The sequence below is a fragment of the Ranitomeya variabilis genome, chromosome 1 (assembly GCF_051348905.1).
Source record: "Ranitomeya variabilis isolate aRanVar5 chromosome 1, aRanVar5.hap1, whole genome shotgun sequence".
NCBI lineage: Eukaryota > Metazoa > Chordata > Amphibia > Anura > Dendrobatidae > Ranitomeya > Ranitomeya variabilis.
This window is the reverse complement of record NC_135232.1, coordinates 338,119,595-338,131,708: the sequence shown is the minus strand read 5'-3', so window position 1 is coordinate 338,131,708 and position 12,114 is coordinate 338,119,595. Positions and strand designations below refer to the sequence as shown.

Here is a 12,114-nt window from a genome sequence, read left to right as displayed (position 1 = left end):
AATATGGGGTCACTTGTGGGGGGTTTGTACTGTTTGGGTACATCAGGGGCTCTGCAAATGCAACGTGACGCCTGCAGACCAATCCATCTAAGTCTGCATTCCAAATGGCGCTCCTTCCCTTCCGAGCTCTGCCAGGCGCCCAAACAGTGGTCCCCCCCCCCCACATATGGGGTATCAGCTTACTCAGGACAAATTGGACAACAACTTTTAGGGTCCAAGTTATCCTGTTACCCTTGTGAAAATACAAAACTGGGGGCTAAAAAATAATTTTTGTGAAAAAAAAAAGAATTTTTATTTTCACGGCTCTGCGTTATAAACTGTAGTGAAACACTTGGGGGTTCAAAGCTCTCAAAACACATCTAGATAAGTTCCTTAGGGGGTCTACTTTCCAAAATGCTGTCACTTGTGGGGGGTTTCAATGTATAGGCACATCAGGGGCTCTCCAAACGCAACATGGCGTCCCATCTTAATTCCAGTCAATTTTGCATTGAAAAGTAAAATGGCGCTCCTTCCCTTCCGAGCTCTGCTATGCGCCCAAACAGTGGTTTACCCCCACATATGGGGTATCGTCGTACTCAGGACAAATTGCACAACAACTTTTGTGGTCTAATTTCTTCTCTTACCCTTGGGAAAATAAAAAATTGGGGGCAAAAAGATCACTTTTGTGAAAAAATATGATTTTTTATTTTTTCGGCTCTGCATTATAAACTTCTGTGAAGCACTTGTTGGTTCAAAGTGCTTACCACACATCTAGATAAGTTCCTTAAGGGGTCTACTTTCCAAAATGGTGTCACTTGTGGGGGGTTTCAATGTTTAGGCACATGAGGGGCTCTCCAAACCCAACATGGCGTCCCATCTCAATTCCAGTCAATTTTGCATTGAAAAGTAAAATGGCGCTCCTTCCCTTCCGAGCTCTGCTATGCGCCCAAACAGTGGTTTACCCCACATATGGGGTATCGTCGTACTCAGGACAAATTGCACAACAACTTTTGTGGTCTAATTTCTTCTCTTACCCTTGGGAAAATAAAAAATTGGGGGCAAAAAGATCACTTTTGTGAAAAAATATGATTTTTTATTTTTACGGCTCTGCATTATAAACTTCTGTGAAGCACTTGTTGGCTCAAAGTGCTCACCACATATCTAGATAAGTTCCTTAAGGGGTCTACTTTCCAAAATGGTGTCACCTGTGGGGGGTTTCAATGTTTAGGCACATGAGGGGCTCTCCAAACCCAACATGGCGTCCAATCTCAATTCCAGTAAATTTTGCATTGAAAAGTCAAATGGCGCTCCTTCCCTTCTGAGCTCTGCCATGCGCCCAAACAATGGTTTACACCTACATATGGAGTATCAGCGTACTCAGGACAAATTGGACAACAACTTTTAGGGTCCAATTTATCCTGTTACCCTTGTGAAAATAAAAAATTGGGGGCGAAAAGATCATTTTTGTGAAAAAATATGATTTTTTATTTTTACGGCTCTGCATTATAAACTTCTGTGAAGCACTTGGTGGGTCAAAGTGCTCACCACACATCTAGATAAGTTCCTTAGGGGGTCTACTTTCCAAAATGGTGTCACTTGTGGGGGGTTTCAATGTTTAGGCACATCAGGGGCTCTCCAAACGCAACATGGCGTCCCATCTCAATTCCAGTCAATTTTGCATTGAAAAATAAAATGACGCTCCTTTCCTTCTGAGCTCTGCCATGCGCCCAAACAGTGGTTTACCCCCACATATTGGGTATCAGCGTACTCAGGACAAATTGTACAACAACTTTTGGGGTCCATTTTCTCCTGTTACCCTTGGTAAAATAAAACAAATTGGAGCTGAAATAAATTTTGTGTGAAAAAAAGTTAAATGTTCATTTTTATTTAAACATTCCAAAAATTCCTGTCAAACACCTGAAGGGTTAATAAACTTCTTGAATGTGGTTTTGAGCACCTTGAGGGGTGCAGTTTTTAGAATGGTGTCACACTTGGTTATTTTCTATCATATTGACCCCTCAAAATGACTTCAAATGAGATGTGGTCCCTAAAAAAAAAATGGTGTTGTAAAAATGAGAAATTTCTGGTCAACTTTTAACCCTTATAACTCCCTAAGAAAAAAAAATTTTGTTTCCAAAATTGTGCTGATGTAAAGTAGACATGTGGGGAATGTTACTTATTAAGTATTTTGCGTGACATATCTCTGTGATTTAAGGGCATAAAAATTCAAAGTTGGAAATTTGCGAAATTTTCGCCAAATTTCCGTTTTTTTCACAAATAAACGCAAGTTATATCGAATAAATTTTACCACTAACATGAAGTACAATATGTCACGAGAAAACAATGTCAGAATCGCCAAGATCCGTTGAAGCGTTCCAGAGTTATAACCTCATAAAGGGACAGTGGTCAGAATTGTTAAAATTGGCCTGGTCATTAACGTGCAAACCACCCTTGGGGGTGAAGGGGTTAATCCACCTGAAGACCCTCGTTCTGTAACAAAGTTAAAAAAACAAACAACAATATTCCATACCTTCCGTCGTTATGTCCCACCATGTAAATCCATCTGAAGGGGTTAAATCATTTTACAGCCAGGAGCTGTGCTAATGCACTCGCTCGTGCCTGTAAACCCCCGGGTACTGAAAGGAAAGCTGGGTGATCTGTAGTTACCTTGAGTCGTGGTGAGGCGCCCTCTGCTGGATGTCCTCATACGAACTCGAGCGTGGGAACTTTTCCAAGGCTCCAGTTCATGAGGACATCCAGCAGAGGGCGCCTCACCGCGACTCAAGGTAACTACAGATAACCCAGCTTTCCTTTCAGTACCCAGGGTTTACAGGCACGAGCAAGTGCATTAGCACAGCTCCTGGCTGTAAAATGATTTAACCCCTTCAGATGGATTTACATCGTGGGACATAACGACGGAAGGTATGGAATATTGTTGTTTGTTTTTTTAACTTTCTAACAGAACGAGGGTCTTCAGGTGGATTAAGAGTCTAATAAAATATTACAACATGTGTCTTTATTTCATTAAAATACTTTGTAATAATGTGTGTGTGTTTTATTAACCATTTAGTACTATTGGATTAATAATGGATAGGTGTCATAATTGACGCTTCTCCATTATTAACCTGGCTTAATGTCACCTTACAATAGCAAGGTGACATTAACCCTTCATTACCCCATATCCCACCGCTACACGGGAGTGGGAAGAGAGTGGCCAAGTGCCAGAATAGGCGTATCTTCCAGATGTGCCTTTTCTGGGGTGGCTGGGGGCAGATGTTTTTAGCCGGGGGGGCCAATAACTATGGACCCTCTTCTAGGCTATTAATATCTGCCCTCAGTCACTGGCTTTACCACTCTGGCGGAGAAAATTGCGCGGGAGCCCACGCCAATTTTTTCCGCCATTTAACCCTTTATTTTAGCAGCTACAGCGCCCACATTTTGCACATACACACTACTAACATTAGTAGTGTGGAATATGCAAAAAAAAAAAGGGATATGAGATGGTTTACTGTATGTAAACCATGTCTCATATCCAGTCGGGTTTGGGAAGGAGAAATGAAAAGCCGGCAATTGAATTACCGGCTTTTCTCTCTAACACCGGTGAGTATTTCTCGCAGGTCACACTGCTGGTCCGTGTGTAATCTGTATTTTTCTCGCCCCCATAGACTTTCATTGGCGATTTTTTTTGCGCAATACGGTGACAAACGCAGCATGCTGCGATTTTCTACGGCCGTGCAAGACTGTATAATACGGATCAGTAAAATACAGCAGATAGGAGCTGGGACATAGGGAATCATTGGGCAGTGTGTTATGCGTATTTTACGGACGTAGTTTATGCGCTCATACGTCCGTAAAACTCGCTAGTGTGAGGTCGGCCTTAGAAGGAAGATAAACTTTTCAATGACTGACCAATAATAAGGAAAATCTGATGGTTCAGAACCTGCCCGGTCCCTTTTAGGCTGCATTCATTTATATCTTCAGTTTTAAAGCTGAAGTCTGAAACAGGTAAATTTTTACTTTTATTCTACTTCCACATATGTAGCAAATATTTTATATGTAAATGCCTGAAATCGGCTGGGCAAGGAGTTCAGCAAGCAGGAAAGCCCCCAAGGCAAATGTTAGGATTTGTTTCAGCTTTGTAGTAGTATGATTTGGGGTAGTGTGGTGCCACCTGAAAGTCATTTTTCCTTACTGCAGTTTTATGAAAATTAATGTTTAAAATGCATTTTGTGATAACATCGTGGATGTGTGGTTTGTTTGGCTATTTTCTTGCTGACGGGGGCAAGTTTACCTTTCAAATGGTGTATCATTTGTGTGTGTGGGTGCAGTATGAACGGAGATACAAAGTAATCACCGAAAAAAAGTGTTTTGAAATAATATAGAAGGATTACCATATTTTCCAGCGTATATGACGACTTTTTAACCCCTGAAAATCTTCTCAAAGTCGGGGGTTTTCTTATACGCCGGGTACGGCATGTGCAGGGAGCGTTCCCGGATGGTTCCCAGGGTCTGGAGGAGAGGAGACTCTTCTTCAGGCCCTGGGATCCATATTCATGTTAAAAAAAAAAAAAAAAAAAAAAAAAGTATATACTTACCTTCCGGCGGCCCCCGGAGTTCTCCCGGCTGTCAGCGGTGCATGCGGCGGCTTCCGTTCCCAGGGATGCATTGCGCGCCGCGAAGGACCTTTGTGACGTTGCGGCGTGCAATGCTTCCCTGGGAACGGAAGCCGCCGCATGCACCGCTGACGGCCGGGAGAACTCCGAGGGCCATCGGAAGGTAAGTATATCCATATTTTTTATTTTTATTCTTTTTTTTTACATGAATATGAATCCCAGGGCCTGAAGGAGAGTCTCCTCTCCTCCAGACCCTGGCAACCATCCGGGAACGCTCCCTGCACACTCCGTATAAGACGACACCCGGTGTATAAGATGACCCCCGAAAAGTTGGGGGTCGTCTTATACGCCAAAAAATACGGTAGCTAAGTGTTTCCTCACCATCTCTCTGTTTATAGATAGTGTGGATTCTTTGATTCCTTTGATGGCACCGTGAAGATCAGTTGATGTTACAAATGCTGTCTTAGAGAACACAGATGCGAATTTAAACTTTCAACATTCTCAATATCATTTTTGACCACTTCACCCTTTTCATCCTGTAAAAATCCTTTAGCATCTTTGAGTTTTCTTTTGCTTTTGACAGACCCCCAAAATCCCTTTTTATTGCTTTTGATATCCCTTGCAAGCCTCACTTCATTGTTGGGTTTAGATCTTTTAACGCTTGTCCTGCATTCCCTGCAGACAGCATTATATTCTTCTTTAGATAACCCCCCTCTTCCCCATACATGAGATACATTTCTTTTTAGCAAGTGTTTAAGTCCTGGTCTCTTTAAATACTTACAATTCTTCATTTTGGGATTTTAACTGATTGTGCAGTGAGAATTTCATTTCAGCAAAATCTCCCATCCTTCTTGGACATTTCAGTCCTTTAGAACATCCAGCCATTGAACCTTTCCTACCCTTTTTCTGAGTCCATTAAAAATCTGCCATTCTGAAGTTCAACCTTAAAGCCTTGAGTCCTCTCTGGTTTTACTCCTCTTGTAATCCAAAATTCGAGGATGGCATGATCCTCAACCATTTTTTTCCCTGTTGATAAAAATTAGGTCGAAGATGAAGATGACAGATTCTCTTGTTCTCTCTACCTTTTGAAAGCTAAAGCTGTCAGAAAGAGAAGAGAAGAATTTCCTAGACCCATTTGCTCTGGATAGTTAAAATCTCCCAGGATCACTATTTTGTTCTACTTGTTTGAGAACAAAGGCATCTGATATAAAAAAGAGTTCATCCATATCTTCAGTCTGTCCAGGTGGCCATAGTAAACACCTACATGCTTCCTCTAGCTCCATCGTCATACAGGGTTTATGGCAACCATTGAAACCTATGCTTATGGCAACTTCAAAGCCATATAATGGCATCCTGGTCTGCCAGCTATGGTGGTCTGTTAGACCCTGCCTTAAGCATAGCCAAACAAGCCAAGACCCAGAGTAACACTGACAGGTCTAATGCATTGCAATACATTAGTACTGCAATGTATTAGTCAAGAGATCAATGTGTAAAATATTCAAGTGTCATAGTGGGACTAAGTTTAAGCTGAGTGTCACTGCACTGTGCTCCAATTCTCTCGCATGAGAGAATCACAGCACAGGTGCGGAGGAGATTGAGAAAGTAATTTCTCCATCTCCTCCATTGCCGGCGTCCGTGGTCAGTCGGACTCGGATGACATCTGAATGCAGTCCGATGTTTCACCCATTGACTTGTATGGGTGAGTGCAATTCTCGGATGCACTCAGAATGCTGCGATTTTTTTCCTCAGTCCGATTCGCATTTGAGAATAAAAATCGCAGATCTCCACTGCCCCACAATATAACGTTGGTCCGAGTGATATCCGATTTTTAACCATATTTCACTAGTCCCATTTATACTCTTGAATGAGCGAGCCCTTAGGAAGATGGTGCGGCTGACAGAGGCAGAAACTCCAACCACCTACAGAGGCCGATGGCCACATGAATTTGTTTCAGAATCGTGCAGCCATTGCCCACTGCGGGTAGGCTGAGTTTTGGCTTTGCAGCTGGCAACATCGTGCAGTCATACTATTGACACTCATGAAGTTGTTAAAGGGAATATATCAGCATGATGTAGGGACAGAGACCCTGATTCCACCAATATTGATAGACAGAAAAGCTGCCAACAGGCAGGGACAAATGTAATATATGATGCTGAAGTGGTCTGTTTTCTCAGAAGGTGCAGTGATGTCCCAGCGAGAGGTGTGTATAGGAACACTTGGTCTCTCTCCTCACTAAACCGGGATCTCCCACAAGAAGTTGCAAGATCTCACTGCTGAGTGAGGATAGAGAGATCAAGAAGTGTCCTCATTCGCCTGGCTCCCAGGGACATTGCTGCACTTTCTCAGACCACCACTGGCTCCAGAAACAATAAGTACAGGTCCTTCTCAAAAAATTAGCATATAGTGTTAAATTTCATTATTTACCATAATGTAATGATTACAATTAAACTTTCATATACTATAGATTCATTATCCACCAACTGAAATTTGTCAGGTCTTTTATTGTTTTAATACTGATGATTTTGGCATACAACTCCTGATAACCCAAAAAACCTGTCTCAATAAATTAGCATATTTCACCCGACCAATCAAATAAAAGTGTTTTTTTAATACCAAACAAAAAAACCATCAAATAATAATGTTCAGTTATGCACTCAATACTTGGTCGGGAATCCTTTGGCAGAAATGACTGCTTCAATGCGGCGTGGCATGGAGGCAATCAGCCTGTGACACTGCTGAGATGTTATGGAGGCCCAGGATGCTTCAATAGCGGCCTTAAGCTCATCCAGAGTGTTGGGTCTTGCGTCTCTCAACTTTCTCTTCACAATATCCCACAGATTCTCTATGGGGTTCAGGTCAGGAGAGTTGGCAGGCCAATTGAGCACAGTAATACCATGGTCAGTAAACCATTTACCAGTGGTTTTGGCACTGTGAGCAGGTGCCAGGTCGTGCTGAAAAATGAAATCTTCATCTCCATAAAGCATTTCAGCCGATGGAAGCATGAAGTGCTCCAAAATCTCCTGATAGCTAGCTGCATTGACCCTGCCCTTGATGAAACACAGTGGACCAACACCAGCAGCTGACATGGCACCCCACACCATCACTGACTGTGGGTACTTGACACTGGACTTCAGGCATTTTGGCATTTCCTTCTCCCCAGTCTTCCTCCAGACTCTGGCACCTTGATTTCCGAATGACATGCAAAATTTGCTTTCATCAGAAAAAAGTACTTGGGACCACTTAGCAACAGTCCAGTGCTGCTTCTCTGTAGCCCAGGTCAGGCGCTTCTGCCGCTGTTTATGGTTCAAAAGTGGCTTTACCTGGGGAATGCGGCACCTGTAGCCCATTTCCTGCACACGCCTGTGCACGGTGGCTCTGGATGTTTCCACACCAGACTCAGTCCACTGCTTCCTCAGGTTCCGGTCACCTCTTCTCATTGTACAGCGTTTTCTGCCACATTGTTTCCTTCCAACAGACTTACCATTGAGGTGCCTTGATACAGCACTCTGGGAACAGCCTATTTGTTGAGAAATTTCTTTCTGGGTCTTACCCTCTTGCTTGAGGGTGTCAATGATGGCCTTCTTGACATCTGTCAGGTCGCTAGTCTTACCCATGATGGGGGTTTTGAGTAATGAACCAGGCAGGGAGTTTTTAAAAGCCTCAGGTATCTTTTGCATGTGTTTAGAGTTAATTAGTTGATTCAGAAGATTAGGGTAATAGGTCATTTAGAGAACCTTTTCTTGATATGCTAATTTATTGAGACAGGTTTTTTGGGTTATCAGGAGTTGTATGCCAAAATCATCAGTATTAAAACAATAAAAGACCTGACAAATTTCAGTTGGTGGATAATGAATCTATAGTATATGAAAGTTTAATTGTAATCATTACATTATGGTAAATAATGAAATTTAACACTATATGCTAATTTTTTGAGAAGGACCTGTATATTGTCGTTGTCCCTGCCTGTCAGCAGCTTCTCTATCACTATTAGGCTGCTTTCACACTAGCGTCGGCACGGGGCTGTCGCTATGCGTCAGCCCGACGTGCCGACACGCGTTGTGAAAGTGATGCCCGACGTGGGCAGCGGAAGCAGTTTTATGACGCTTCCGCTGCCCCATTGTAAGGTCCGGGGAGGAGGGGGTGGAGTTTCGGCCGCCCATACGTGGTCGAAAATGGCAGACACGACGCGCAAAAAAAACGTTACATGTAACGTTTTTTTGTTCTGACGGTCCGCCAAAACACGACGCAACCGTCGCACGATGGTTGCGACGTGTGGCCATACGTCGCAATGCATCGCTAATGTAAATCTATGGGGGAAAAAACACATCCTGCGGACAACTTTGCAGGATGCGTTTTTTCTCCTAAGCGACGCATTGCGACGTACAGCCAACAACGCTAGTGTGAAAGTAGCCTTACATTGGTCTTTGCTTTGATCACTACGATCAGACCACAGACCAGTGTGATAATGATAGGCAGTGAAGCTGCAGACAGGTAGGGAAAAGTCTTCTAATAAATTAGCACTATATCCCCGGGATCAGCACGCGTCCAGTCTCTGCCTGTGCAAGTGCATTAGAAGCATGCGTGGAGCAGAGGGATTGGTGAGAAGCCAAAAGATGGCAGATTGCTTCCATTGAAAAAGATTTTTCAAACTTTTACAGCAGCACTAAAATAAGTAAACACACAAATAGAATTAAATTTTTTAATAAAACTATATTTTTGGTTCTCTTTTAGCTGTTTTGTCAGCAACACATTTGACAAGGACATCCAAGAACAATGTAGAGAAAGAGCTGGACTCTACAGGATTGTCTTTTGTTAGCCAGTAAGGGACTAGGGCTGAACACTCCTAACGTCAAAAGAATGAAGAATGATCTCAGCAGCAGTGATTCCACAGATTCCTAAAACATTTCTCCTTCATCTGTCACAGAAATAATTGTTGTGCATGCATTAAATCTTCTACACAGAAACAATTAACTGATCATATCTGGTATGAAGTTGCGTTCACCAATAGAAAATTGTTTCAAAATAAACATATCCAATCTATGTTGCATACAGAAAAGATAAAGTATACATCTACTTTTATTTAATGGATAAATATCACATTTACAATATTTATTTTTTGCAGGTAAAAGGGTAAAAAGTAAAGCTTTATGGATGGTGATTTCTTTGAGCAATTGGATTTAGTGGCATCTCAATCATCAGTACCTAAAAAGAGAAGCAGACCATTAGGTAAAATGGACAGGAGATAATGTATTATTTGTGACTAGTGTTGAGCATTCCGATACCGCAAGTATCGGGTATCGGCCGATACTTGCGGGTATCGGAATTCCGATACCGAGATCCGATACTTTTGTGGTATTGGGTATCGGTATCGAAACAACATTAATGTGTAAAAGAAAGAATTAAAATAAAAAATATTGCTATACTCACCTCTCCGACGCAGCCTGGACCTCACCGAGGGAACCGGCAGCGTTCTTTGCTTAAAATGCGCGCGTTTACTTCCTTCCGTGACGTCACGGCTTGTGATTGGTCGCGTGCCGCCCATGTGGCCGCGACGCGACCAATCACAGCAAGCCGTGACGTAATTTCAGGTCCTGAATGCCTAATTCTGCATTCAGGACCTGAAAATTACGTCACGGCTTGCTGTGATTGGTCGCGTCGCGGTCACATGGGCGGCACGCAACCAATCACAAGCCATGACGTCACGGAAGGAAGTAAACGCGCGCATTTTAAGCAAAGAACGCTGCCGTTTCCCTCGGTGAGGTCCAGGCTGCGTCGGAGAGGTGAGTATAGCAATATTTTTTATTTTAATTCTTTCTTTTACACATTAATATGGATCCCAGGGCCTGAAGGAGAGTTTCCTCTCCTTCAGACCCTGGGAACCATCAGGGATACCGTCCGATACTTGAGTCCCATTGACTTGTATTGGTATCGGGTATCGGTATCGGATTAGATCCGATACTTTGCCGGTATCGGCCGATACTTTCCGATACCGATACTTTCAAGTATCGGACGGTATCGCTCAACACTATTTGTGACCCAACCGACAAGGGAACAGTGATATACAATATTAACATCGCCTCACCTTTACAAGTCTTTCCTTGTAAGTTATATCATCTTCACTGATCTCACGATTGGGGCATTTTTGGAGGTAGCGTTTACATACAGTGATAGTTTCTTCCAAGTCATAGAGAACACAAGGATCCAGAGCCAAATTATTAATTTGACTCACTAAATACTCCTTATAATGAGACCTAGGAAAGGCAGAATACATGGCATCATTATTATCAGACACTGTACAATCTGTATTGGCAAATTCTCTATTCCTACTATCAGGTCTGGAGTAGGATAGAGAGAGAGAGAGAGAGAGAGAGAGAGAGAGAGAGAGAGAGAGAGAGTGACACACAAACAAGGCACGGAAAAACAAAAAAATACCCTGTTGCAGAAAATATCAGTAAACAGCAAGCGCTAGTAAAAAGATGGAAAAACACAGGGTATTTGGTTAATACATTTGTTGCAAAAAATAGGGATTTTTGTGTACTCACCGTAAAATCCTTTTCTCCAAGCCATTCATTGGGGGACACAGACCATGGGTGTATGCTGCTGCCACCAGGAGGCTGACACTAAGTATTACAAAGAAAGTTAGCTCCTCCCCTGCAGTATACACCCCTCTGCTGGCTCCCAGCTAACCAGTTCGGTGCAAAAGCAGTAGGAGATCAATAACAACATATAAGCGTATAGCATGTCACATTATATATGAGAGTATAACATATCAAATGATAAAAACAAATAACTAATAATAGGGAGGGAACTGTGTCCCCCAATGAATGGCTCGGAGAAAAGGATTTTACGGTGAGTACACAAAAATCCCTGTTTCTCCTTCGCCTCATTGGGGGACACAGACCATGGGACGTCCCAAAGCAGTCCCTGGGTGGGGACAACATCAGATCAGGCCATGTAACCGCTACTTACAAGTGCGCCAAGGCGGCCTGCAAAGTCCGCCTGCCCAGACTCACATCTGTGGAAGTGTGTGAATTATAGTGCTTCAAGAATGCATGCGGACTGGAGGAATTCGCAAGCTTGTGGTCGTGCTTGCCGACGCCTGGTGCCTAGAGCCCTGAGACAGGGAGATAGGCTGACATCTAGCACGGAAGGACTCCTGGATGGTGAAAAGAATCCACCAGGCTAACGTGGCCGATGAACACGGCTAAACCCTTCCTGTGACCGTCGGGAAGCCTACTTACCATCGAGAAGCCCAAGCAAAGTGTCCAACCTTCGGAAGGACGCCGTCCTCGATACGTACCCACTTGGAGCACTCACTTCTTCCAGATTATGGAGAACCCATTCCGTTGTGTGGACTGGAGCCGAAAGAGATGAGAGGACGATGCCCCTGCAACAGTGGGAATACAAAACCACCTTGGCAACGAGGGAAGGGGATGGCTTGTGGGCAACGATGCATTGATGGTAATAAGGAAAAAAGACTGAAAGGAACAGAGTGGCAAGCTCTGAAGACTCATCAGGATGA

At 43.2% G+C, this 12,114-nt stretch overlaps 1 protein-coding gene across 1 annotated transcript in view; it reads right to left on the bottom strand.

The window, feature by feature from the left end:
- Positions 1-9,277: 9,277 nt before the first annotated feature.
- RNF31 (ring finger protein 31) overlaps positions 9,278-12,114 on the bottom strand; it is a 76,429-nt gene continuing 73,592 nt past the window's right edge. Inside the window, exons 21-22 of the mRNA XM_077299486.1 lie at positions 10,675-10,843; positions 9,278-9,794 (exon numbers count right to left, since the gene is read on the bottom strand). Coding sequence (XP_077155601.1) covers positions 9,738-9,794; positions 10,675-10,843 — 226 coding nt within the window. The 3' untranslated portion in view covers positions 9,278-9,737. The remainder of the gene's footprint in view (positions 9,795-10,674; positions 10,844-12,114) is intronic.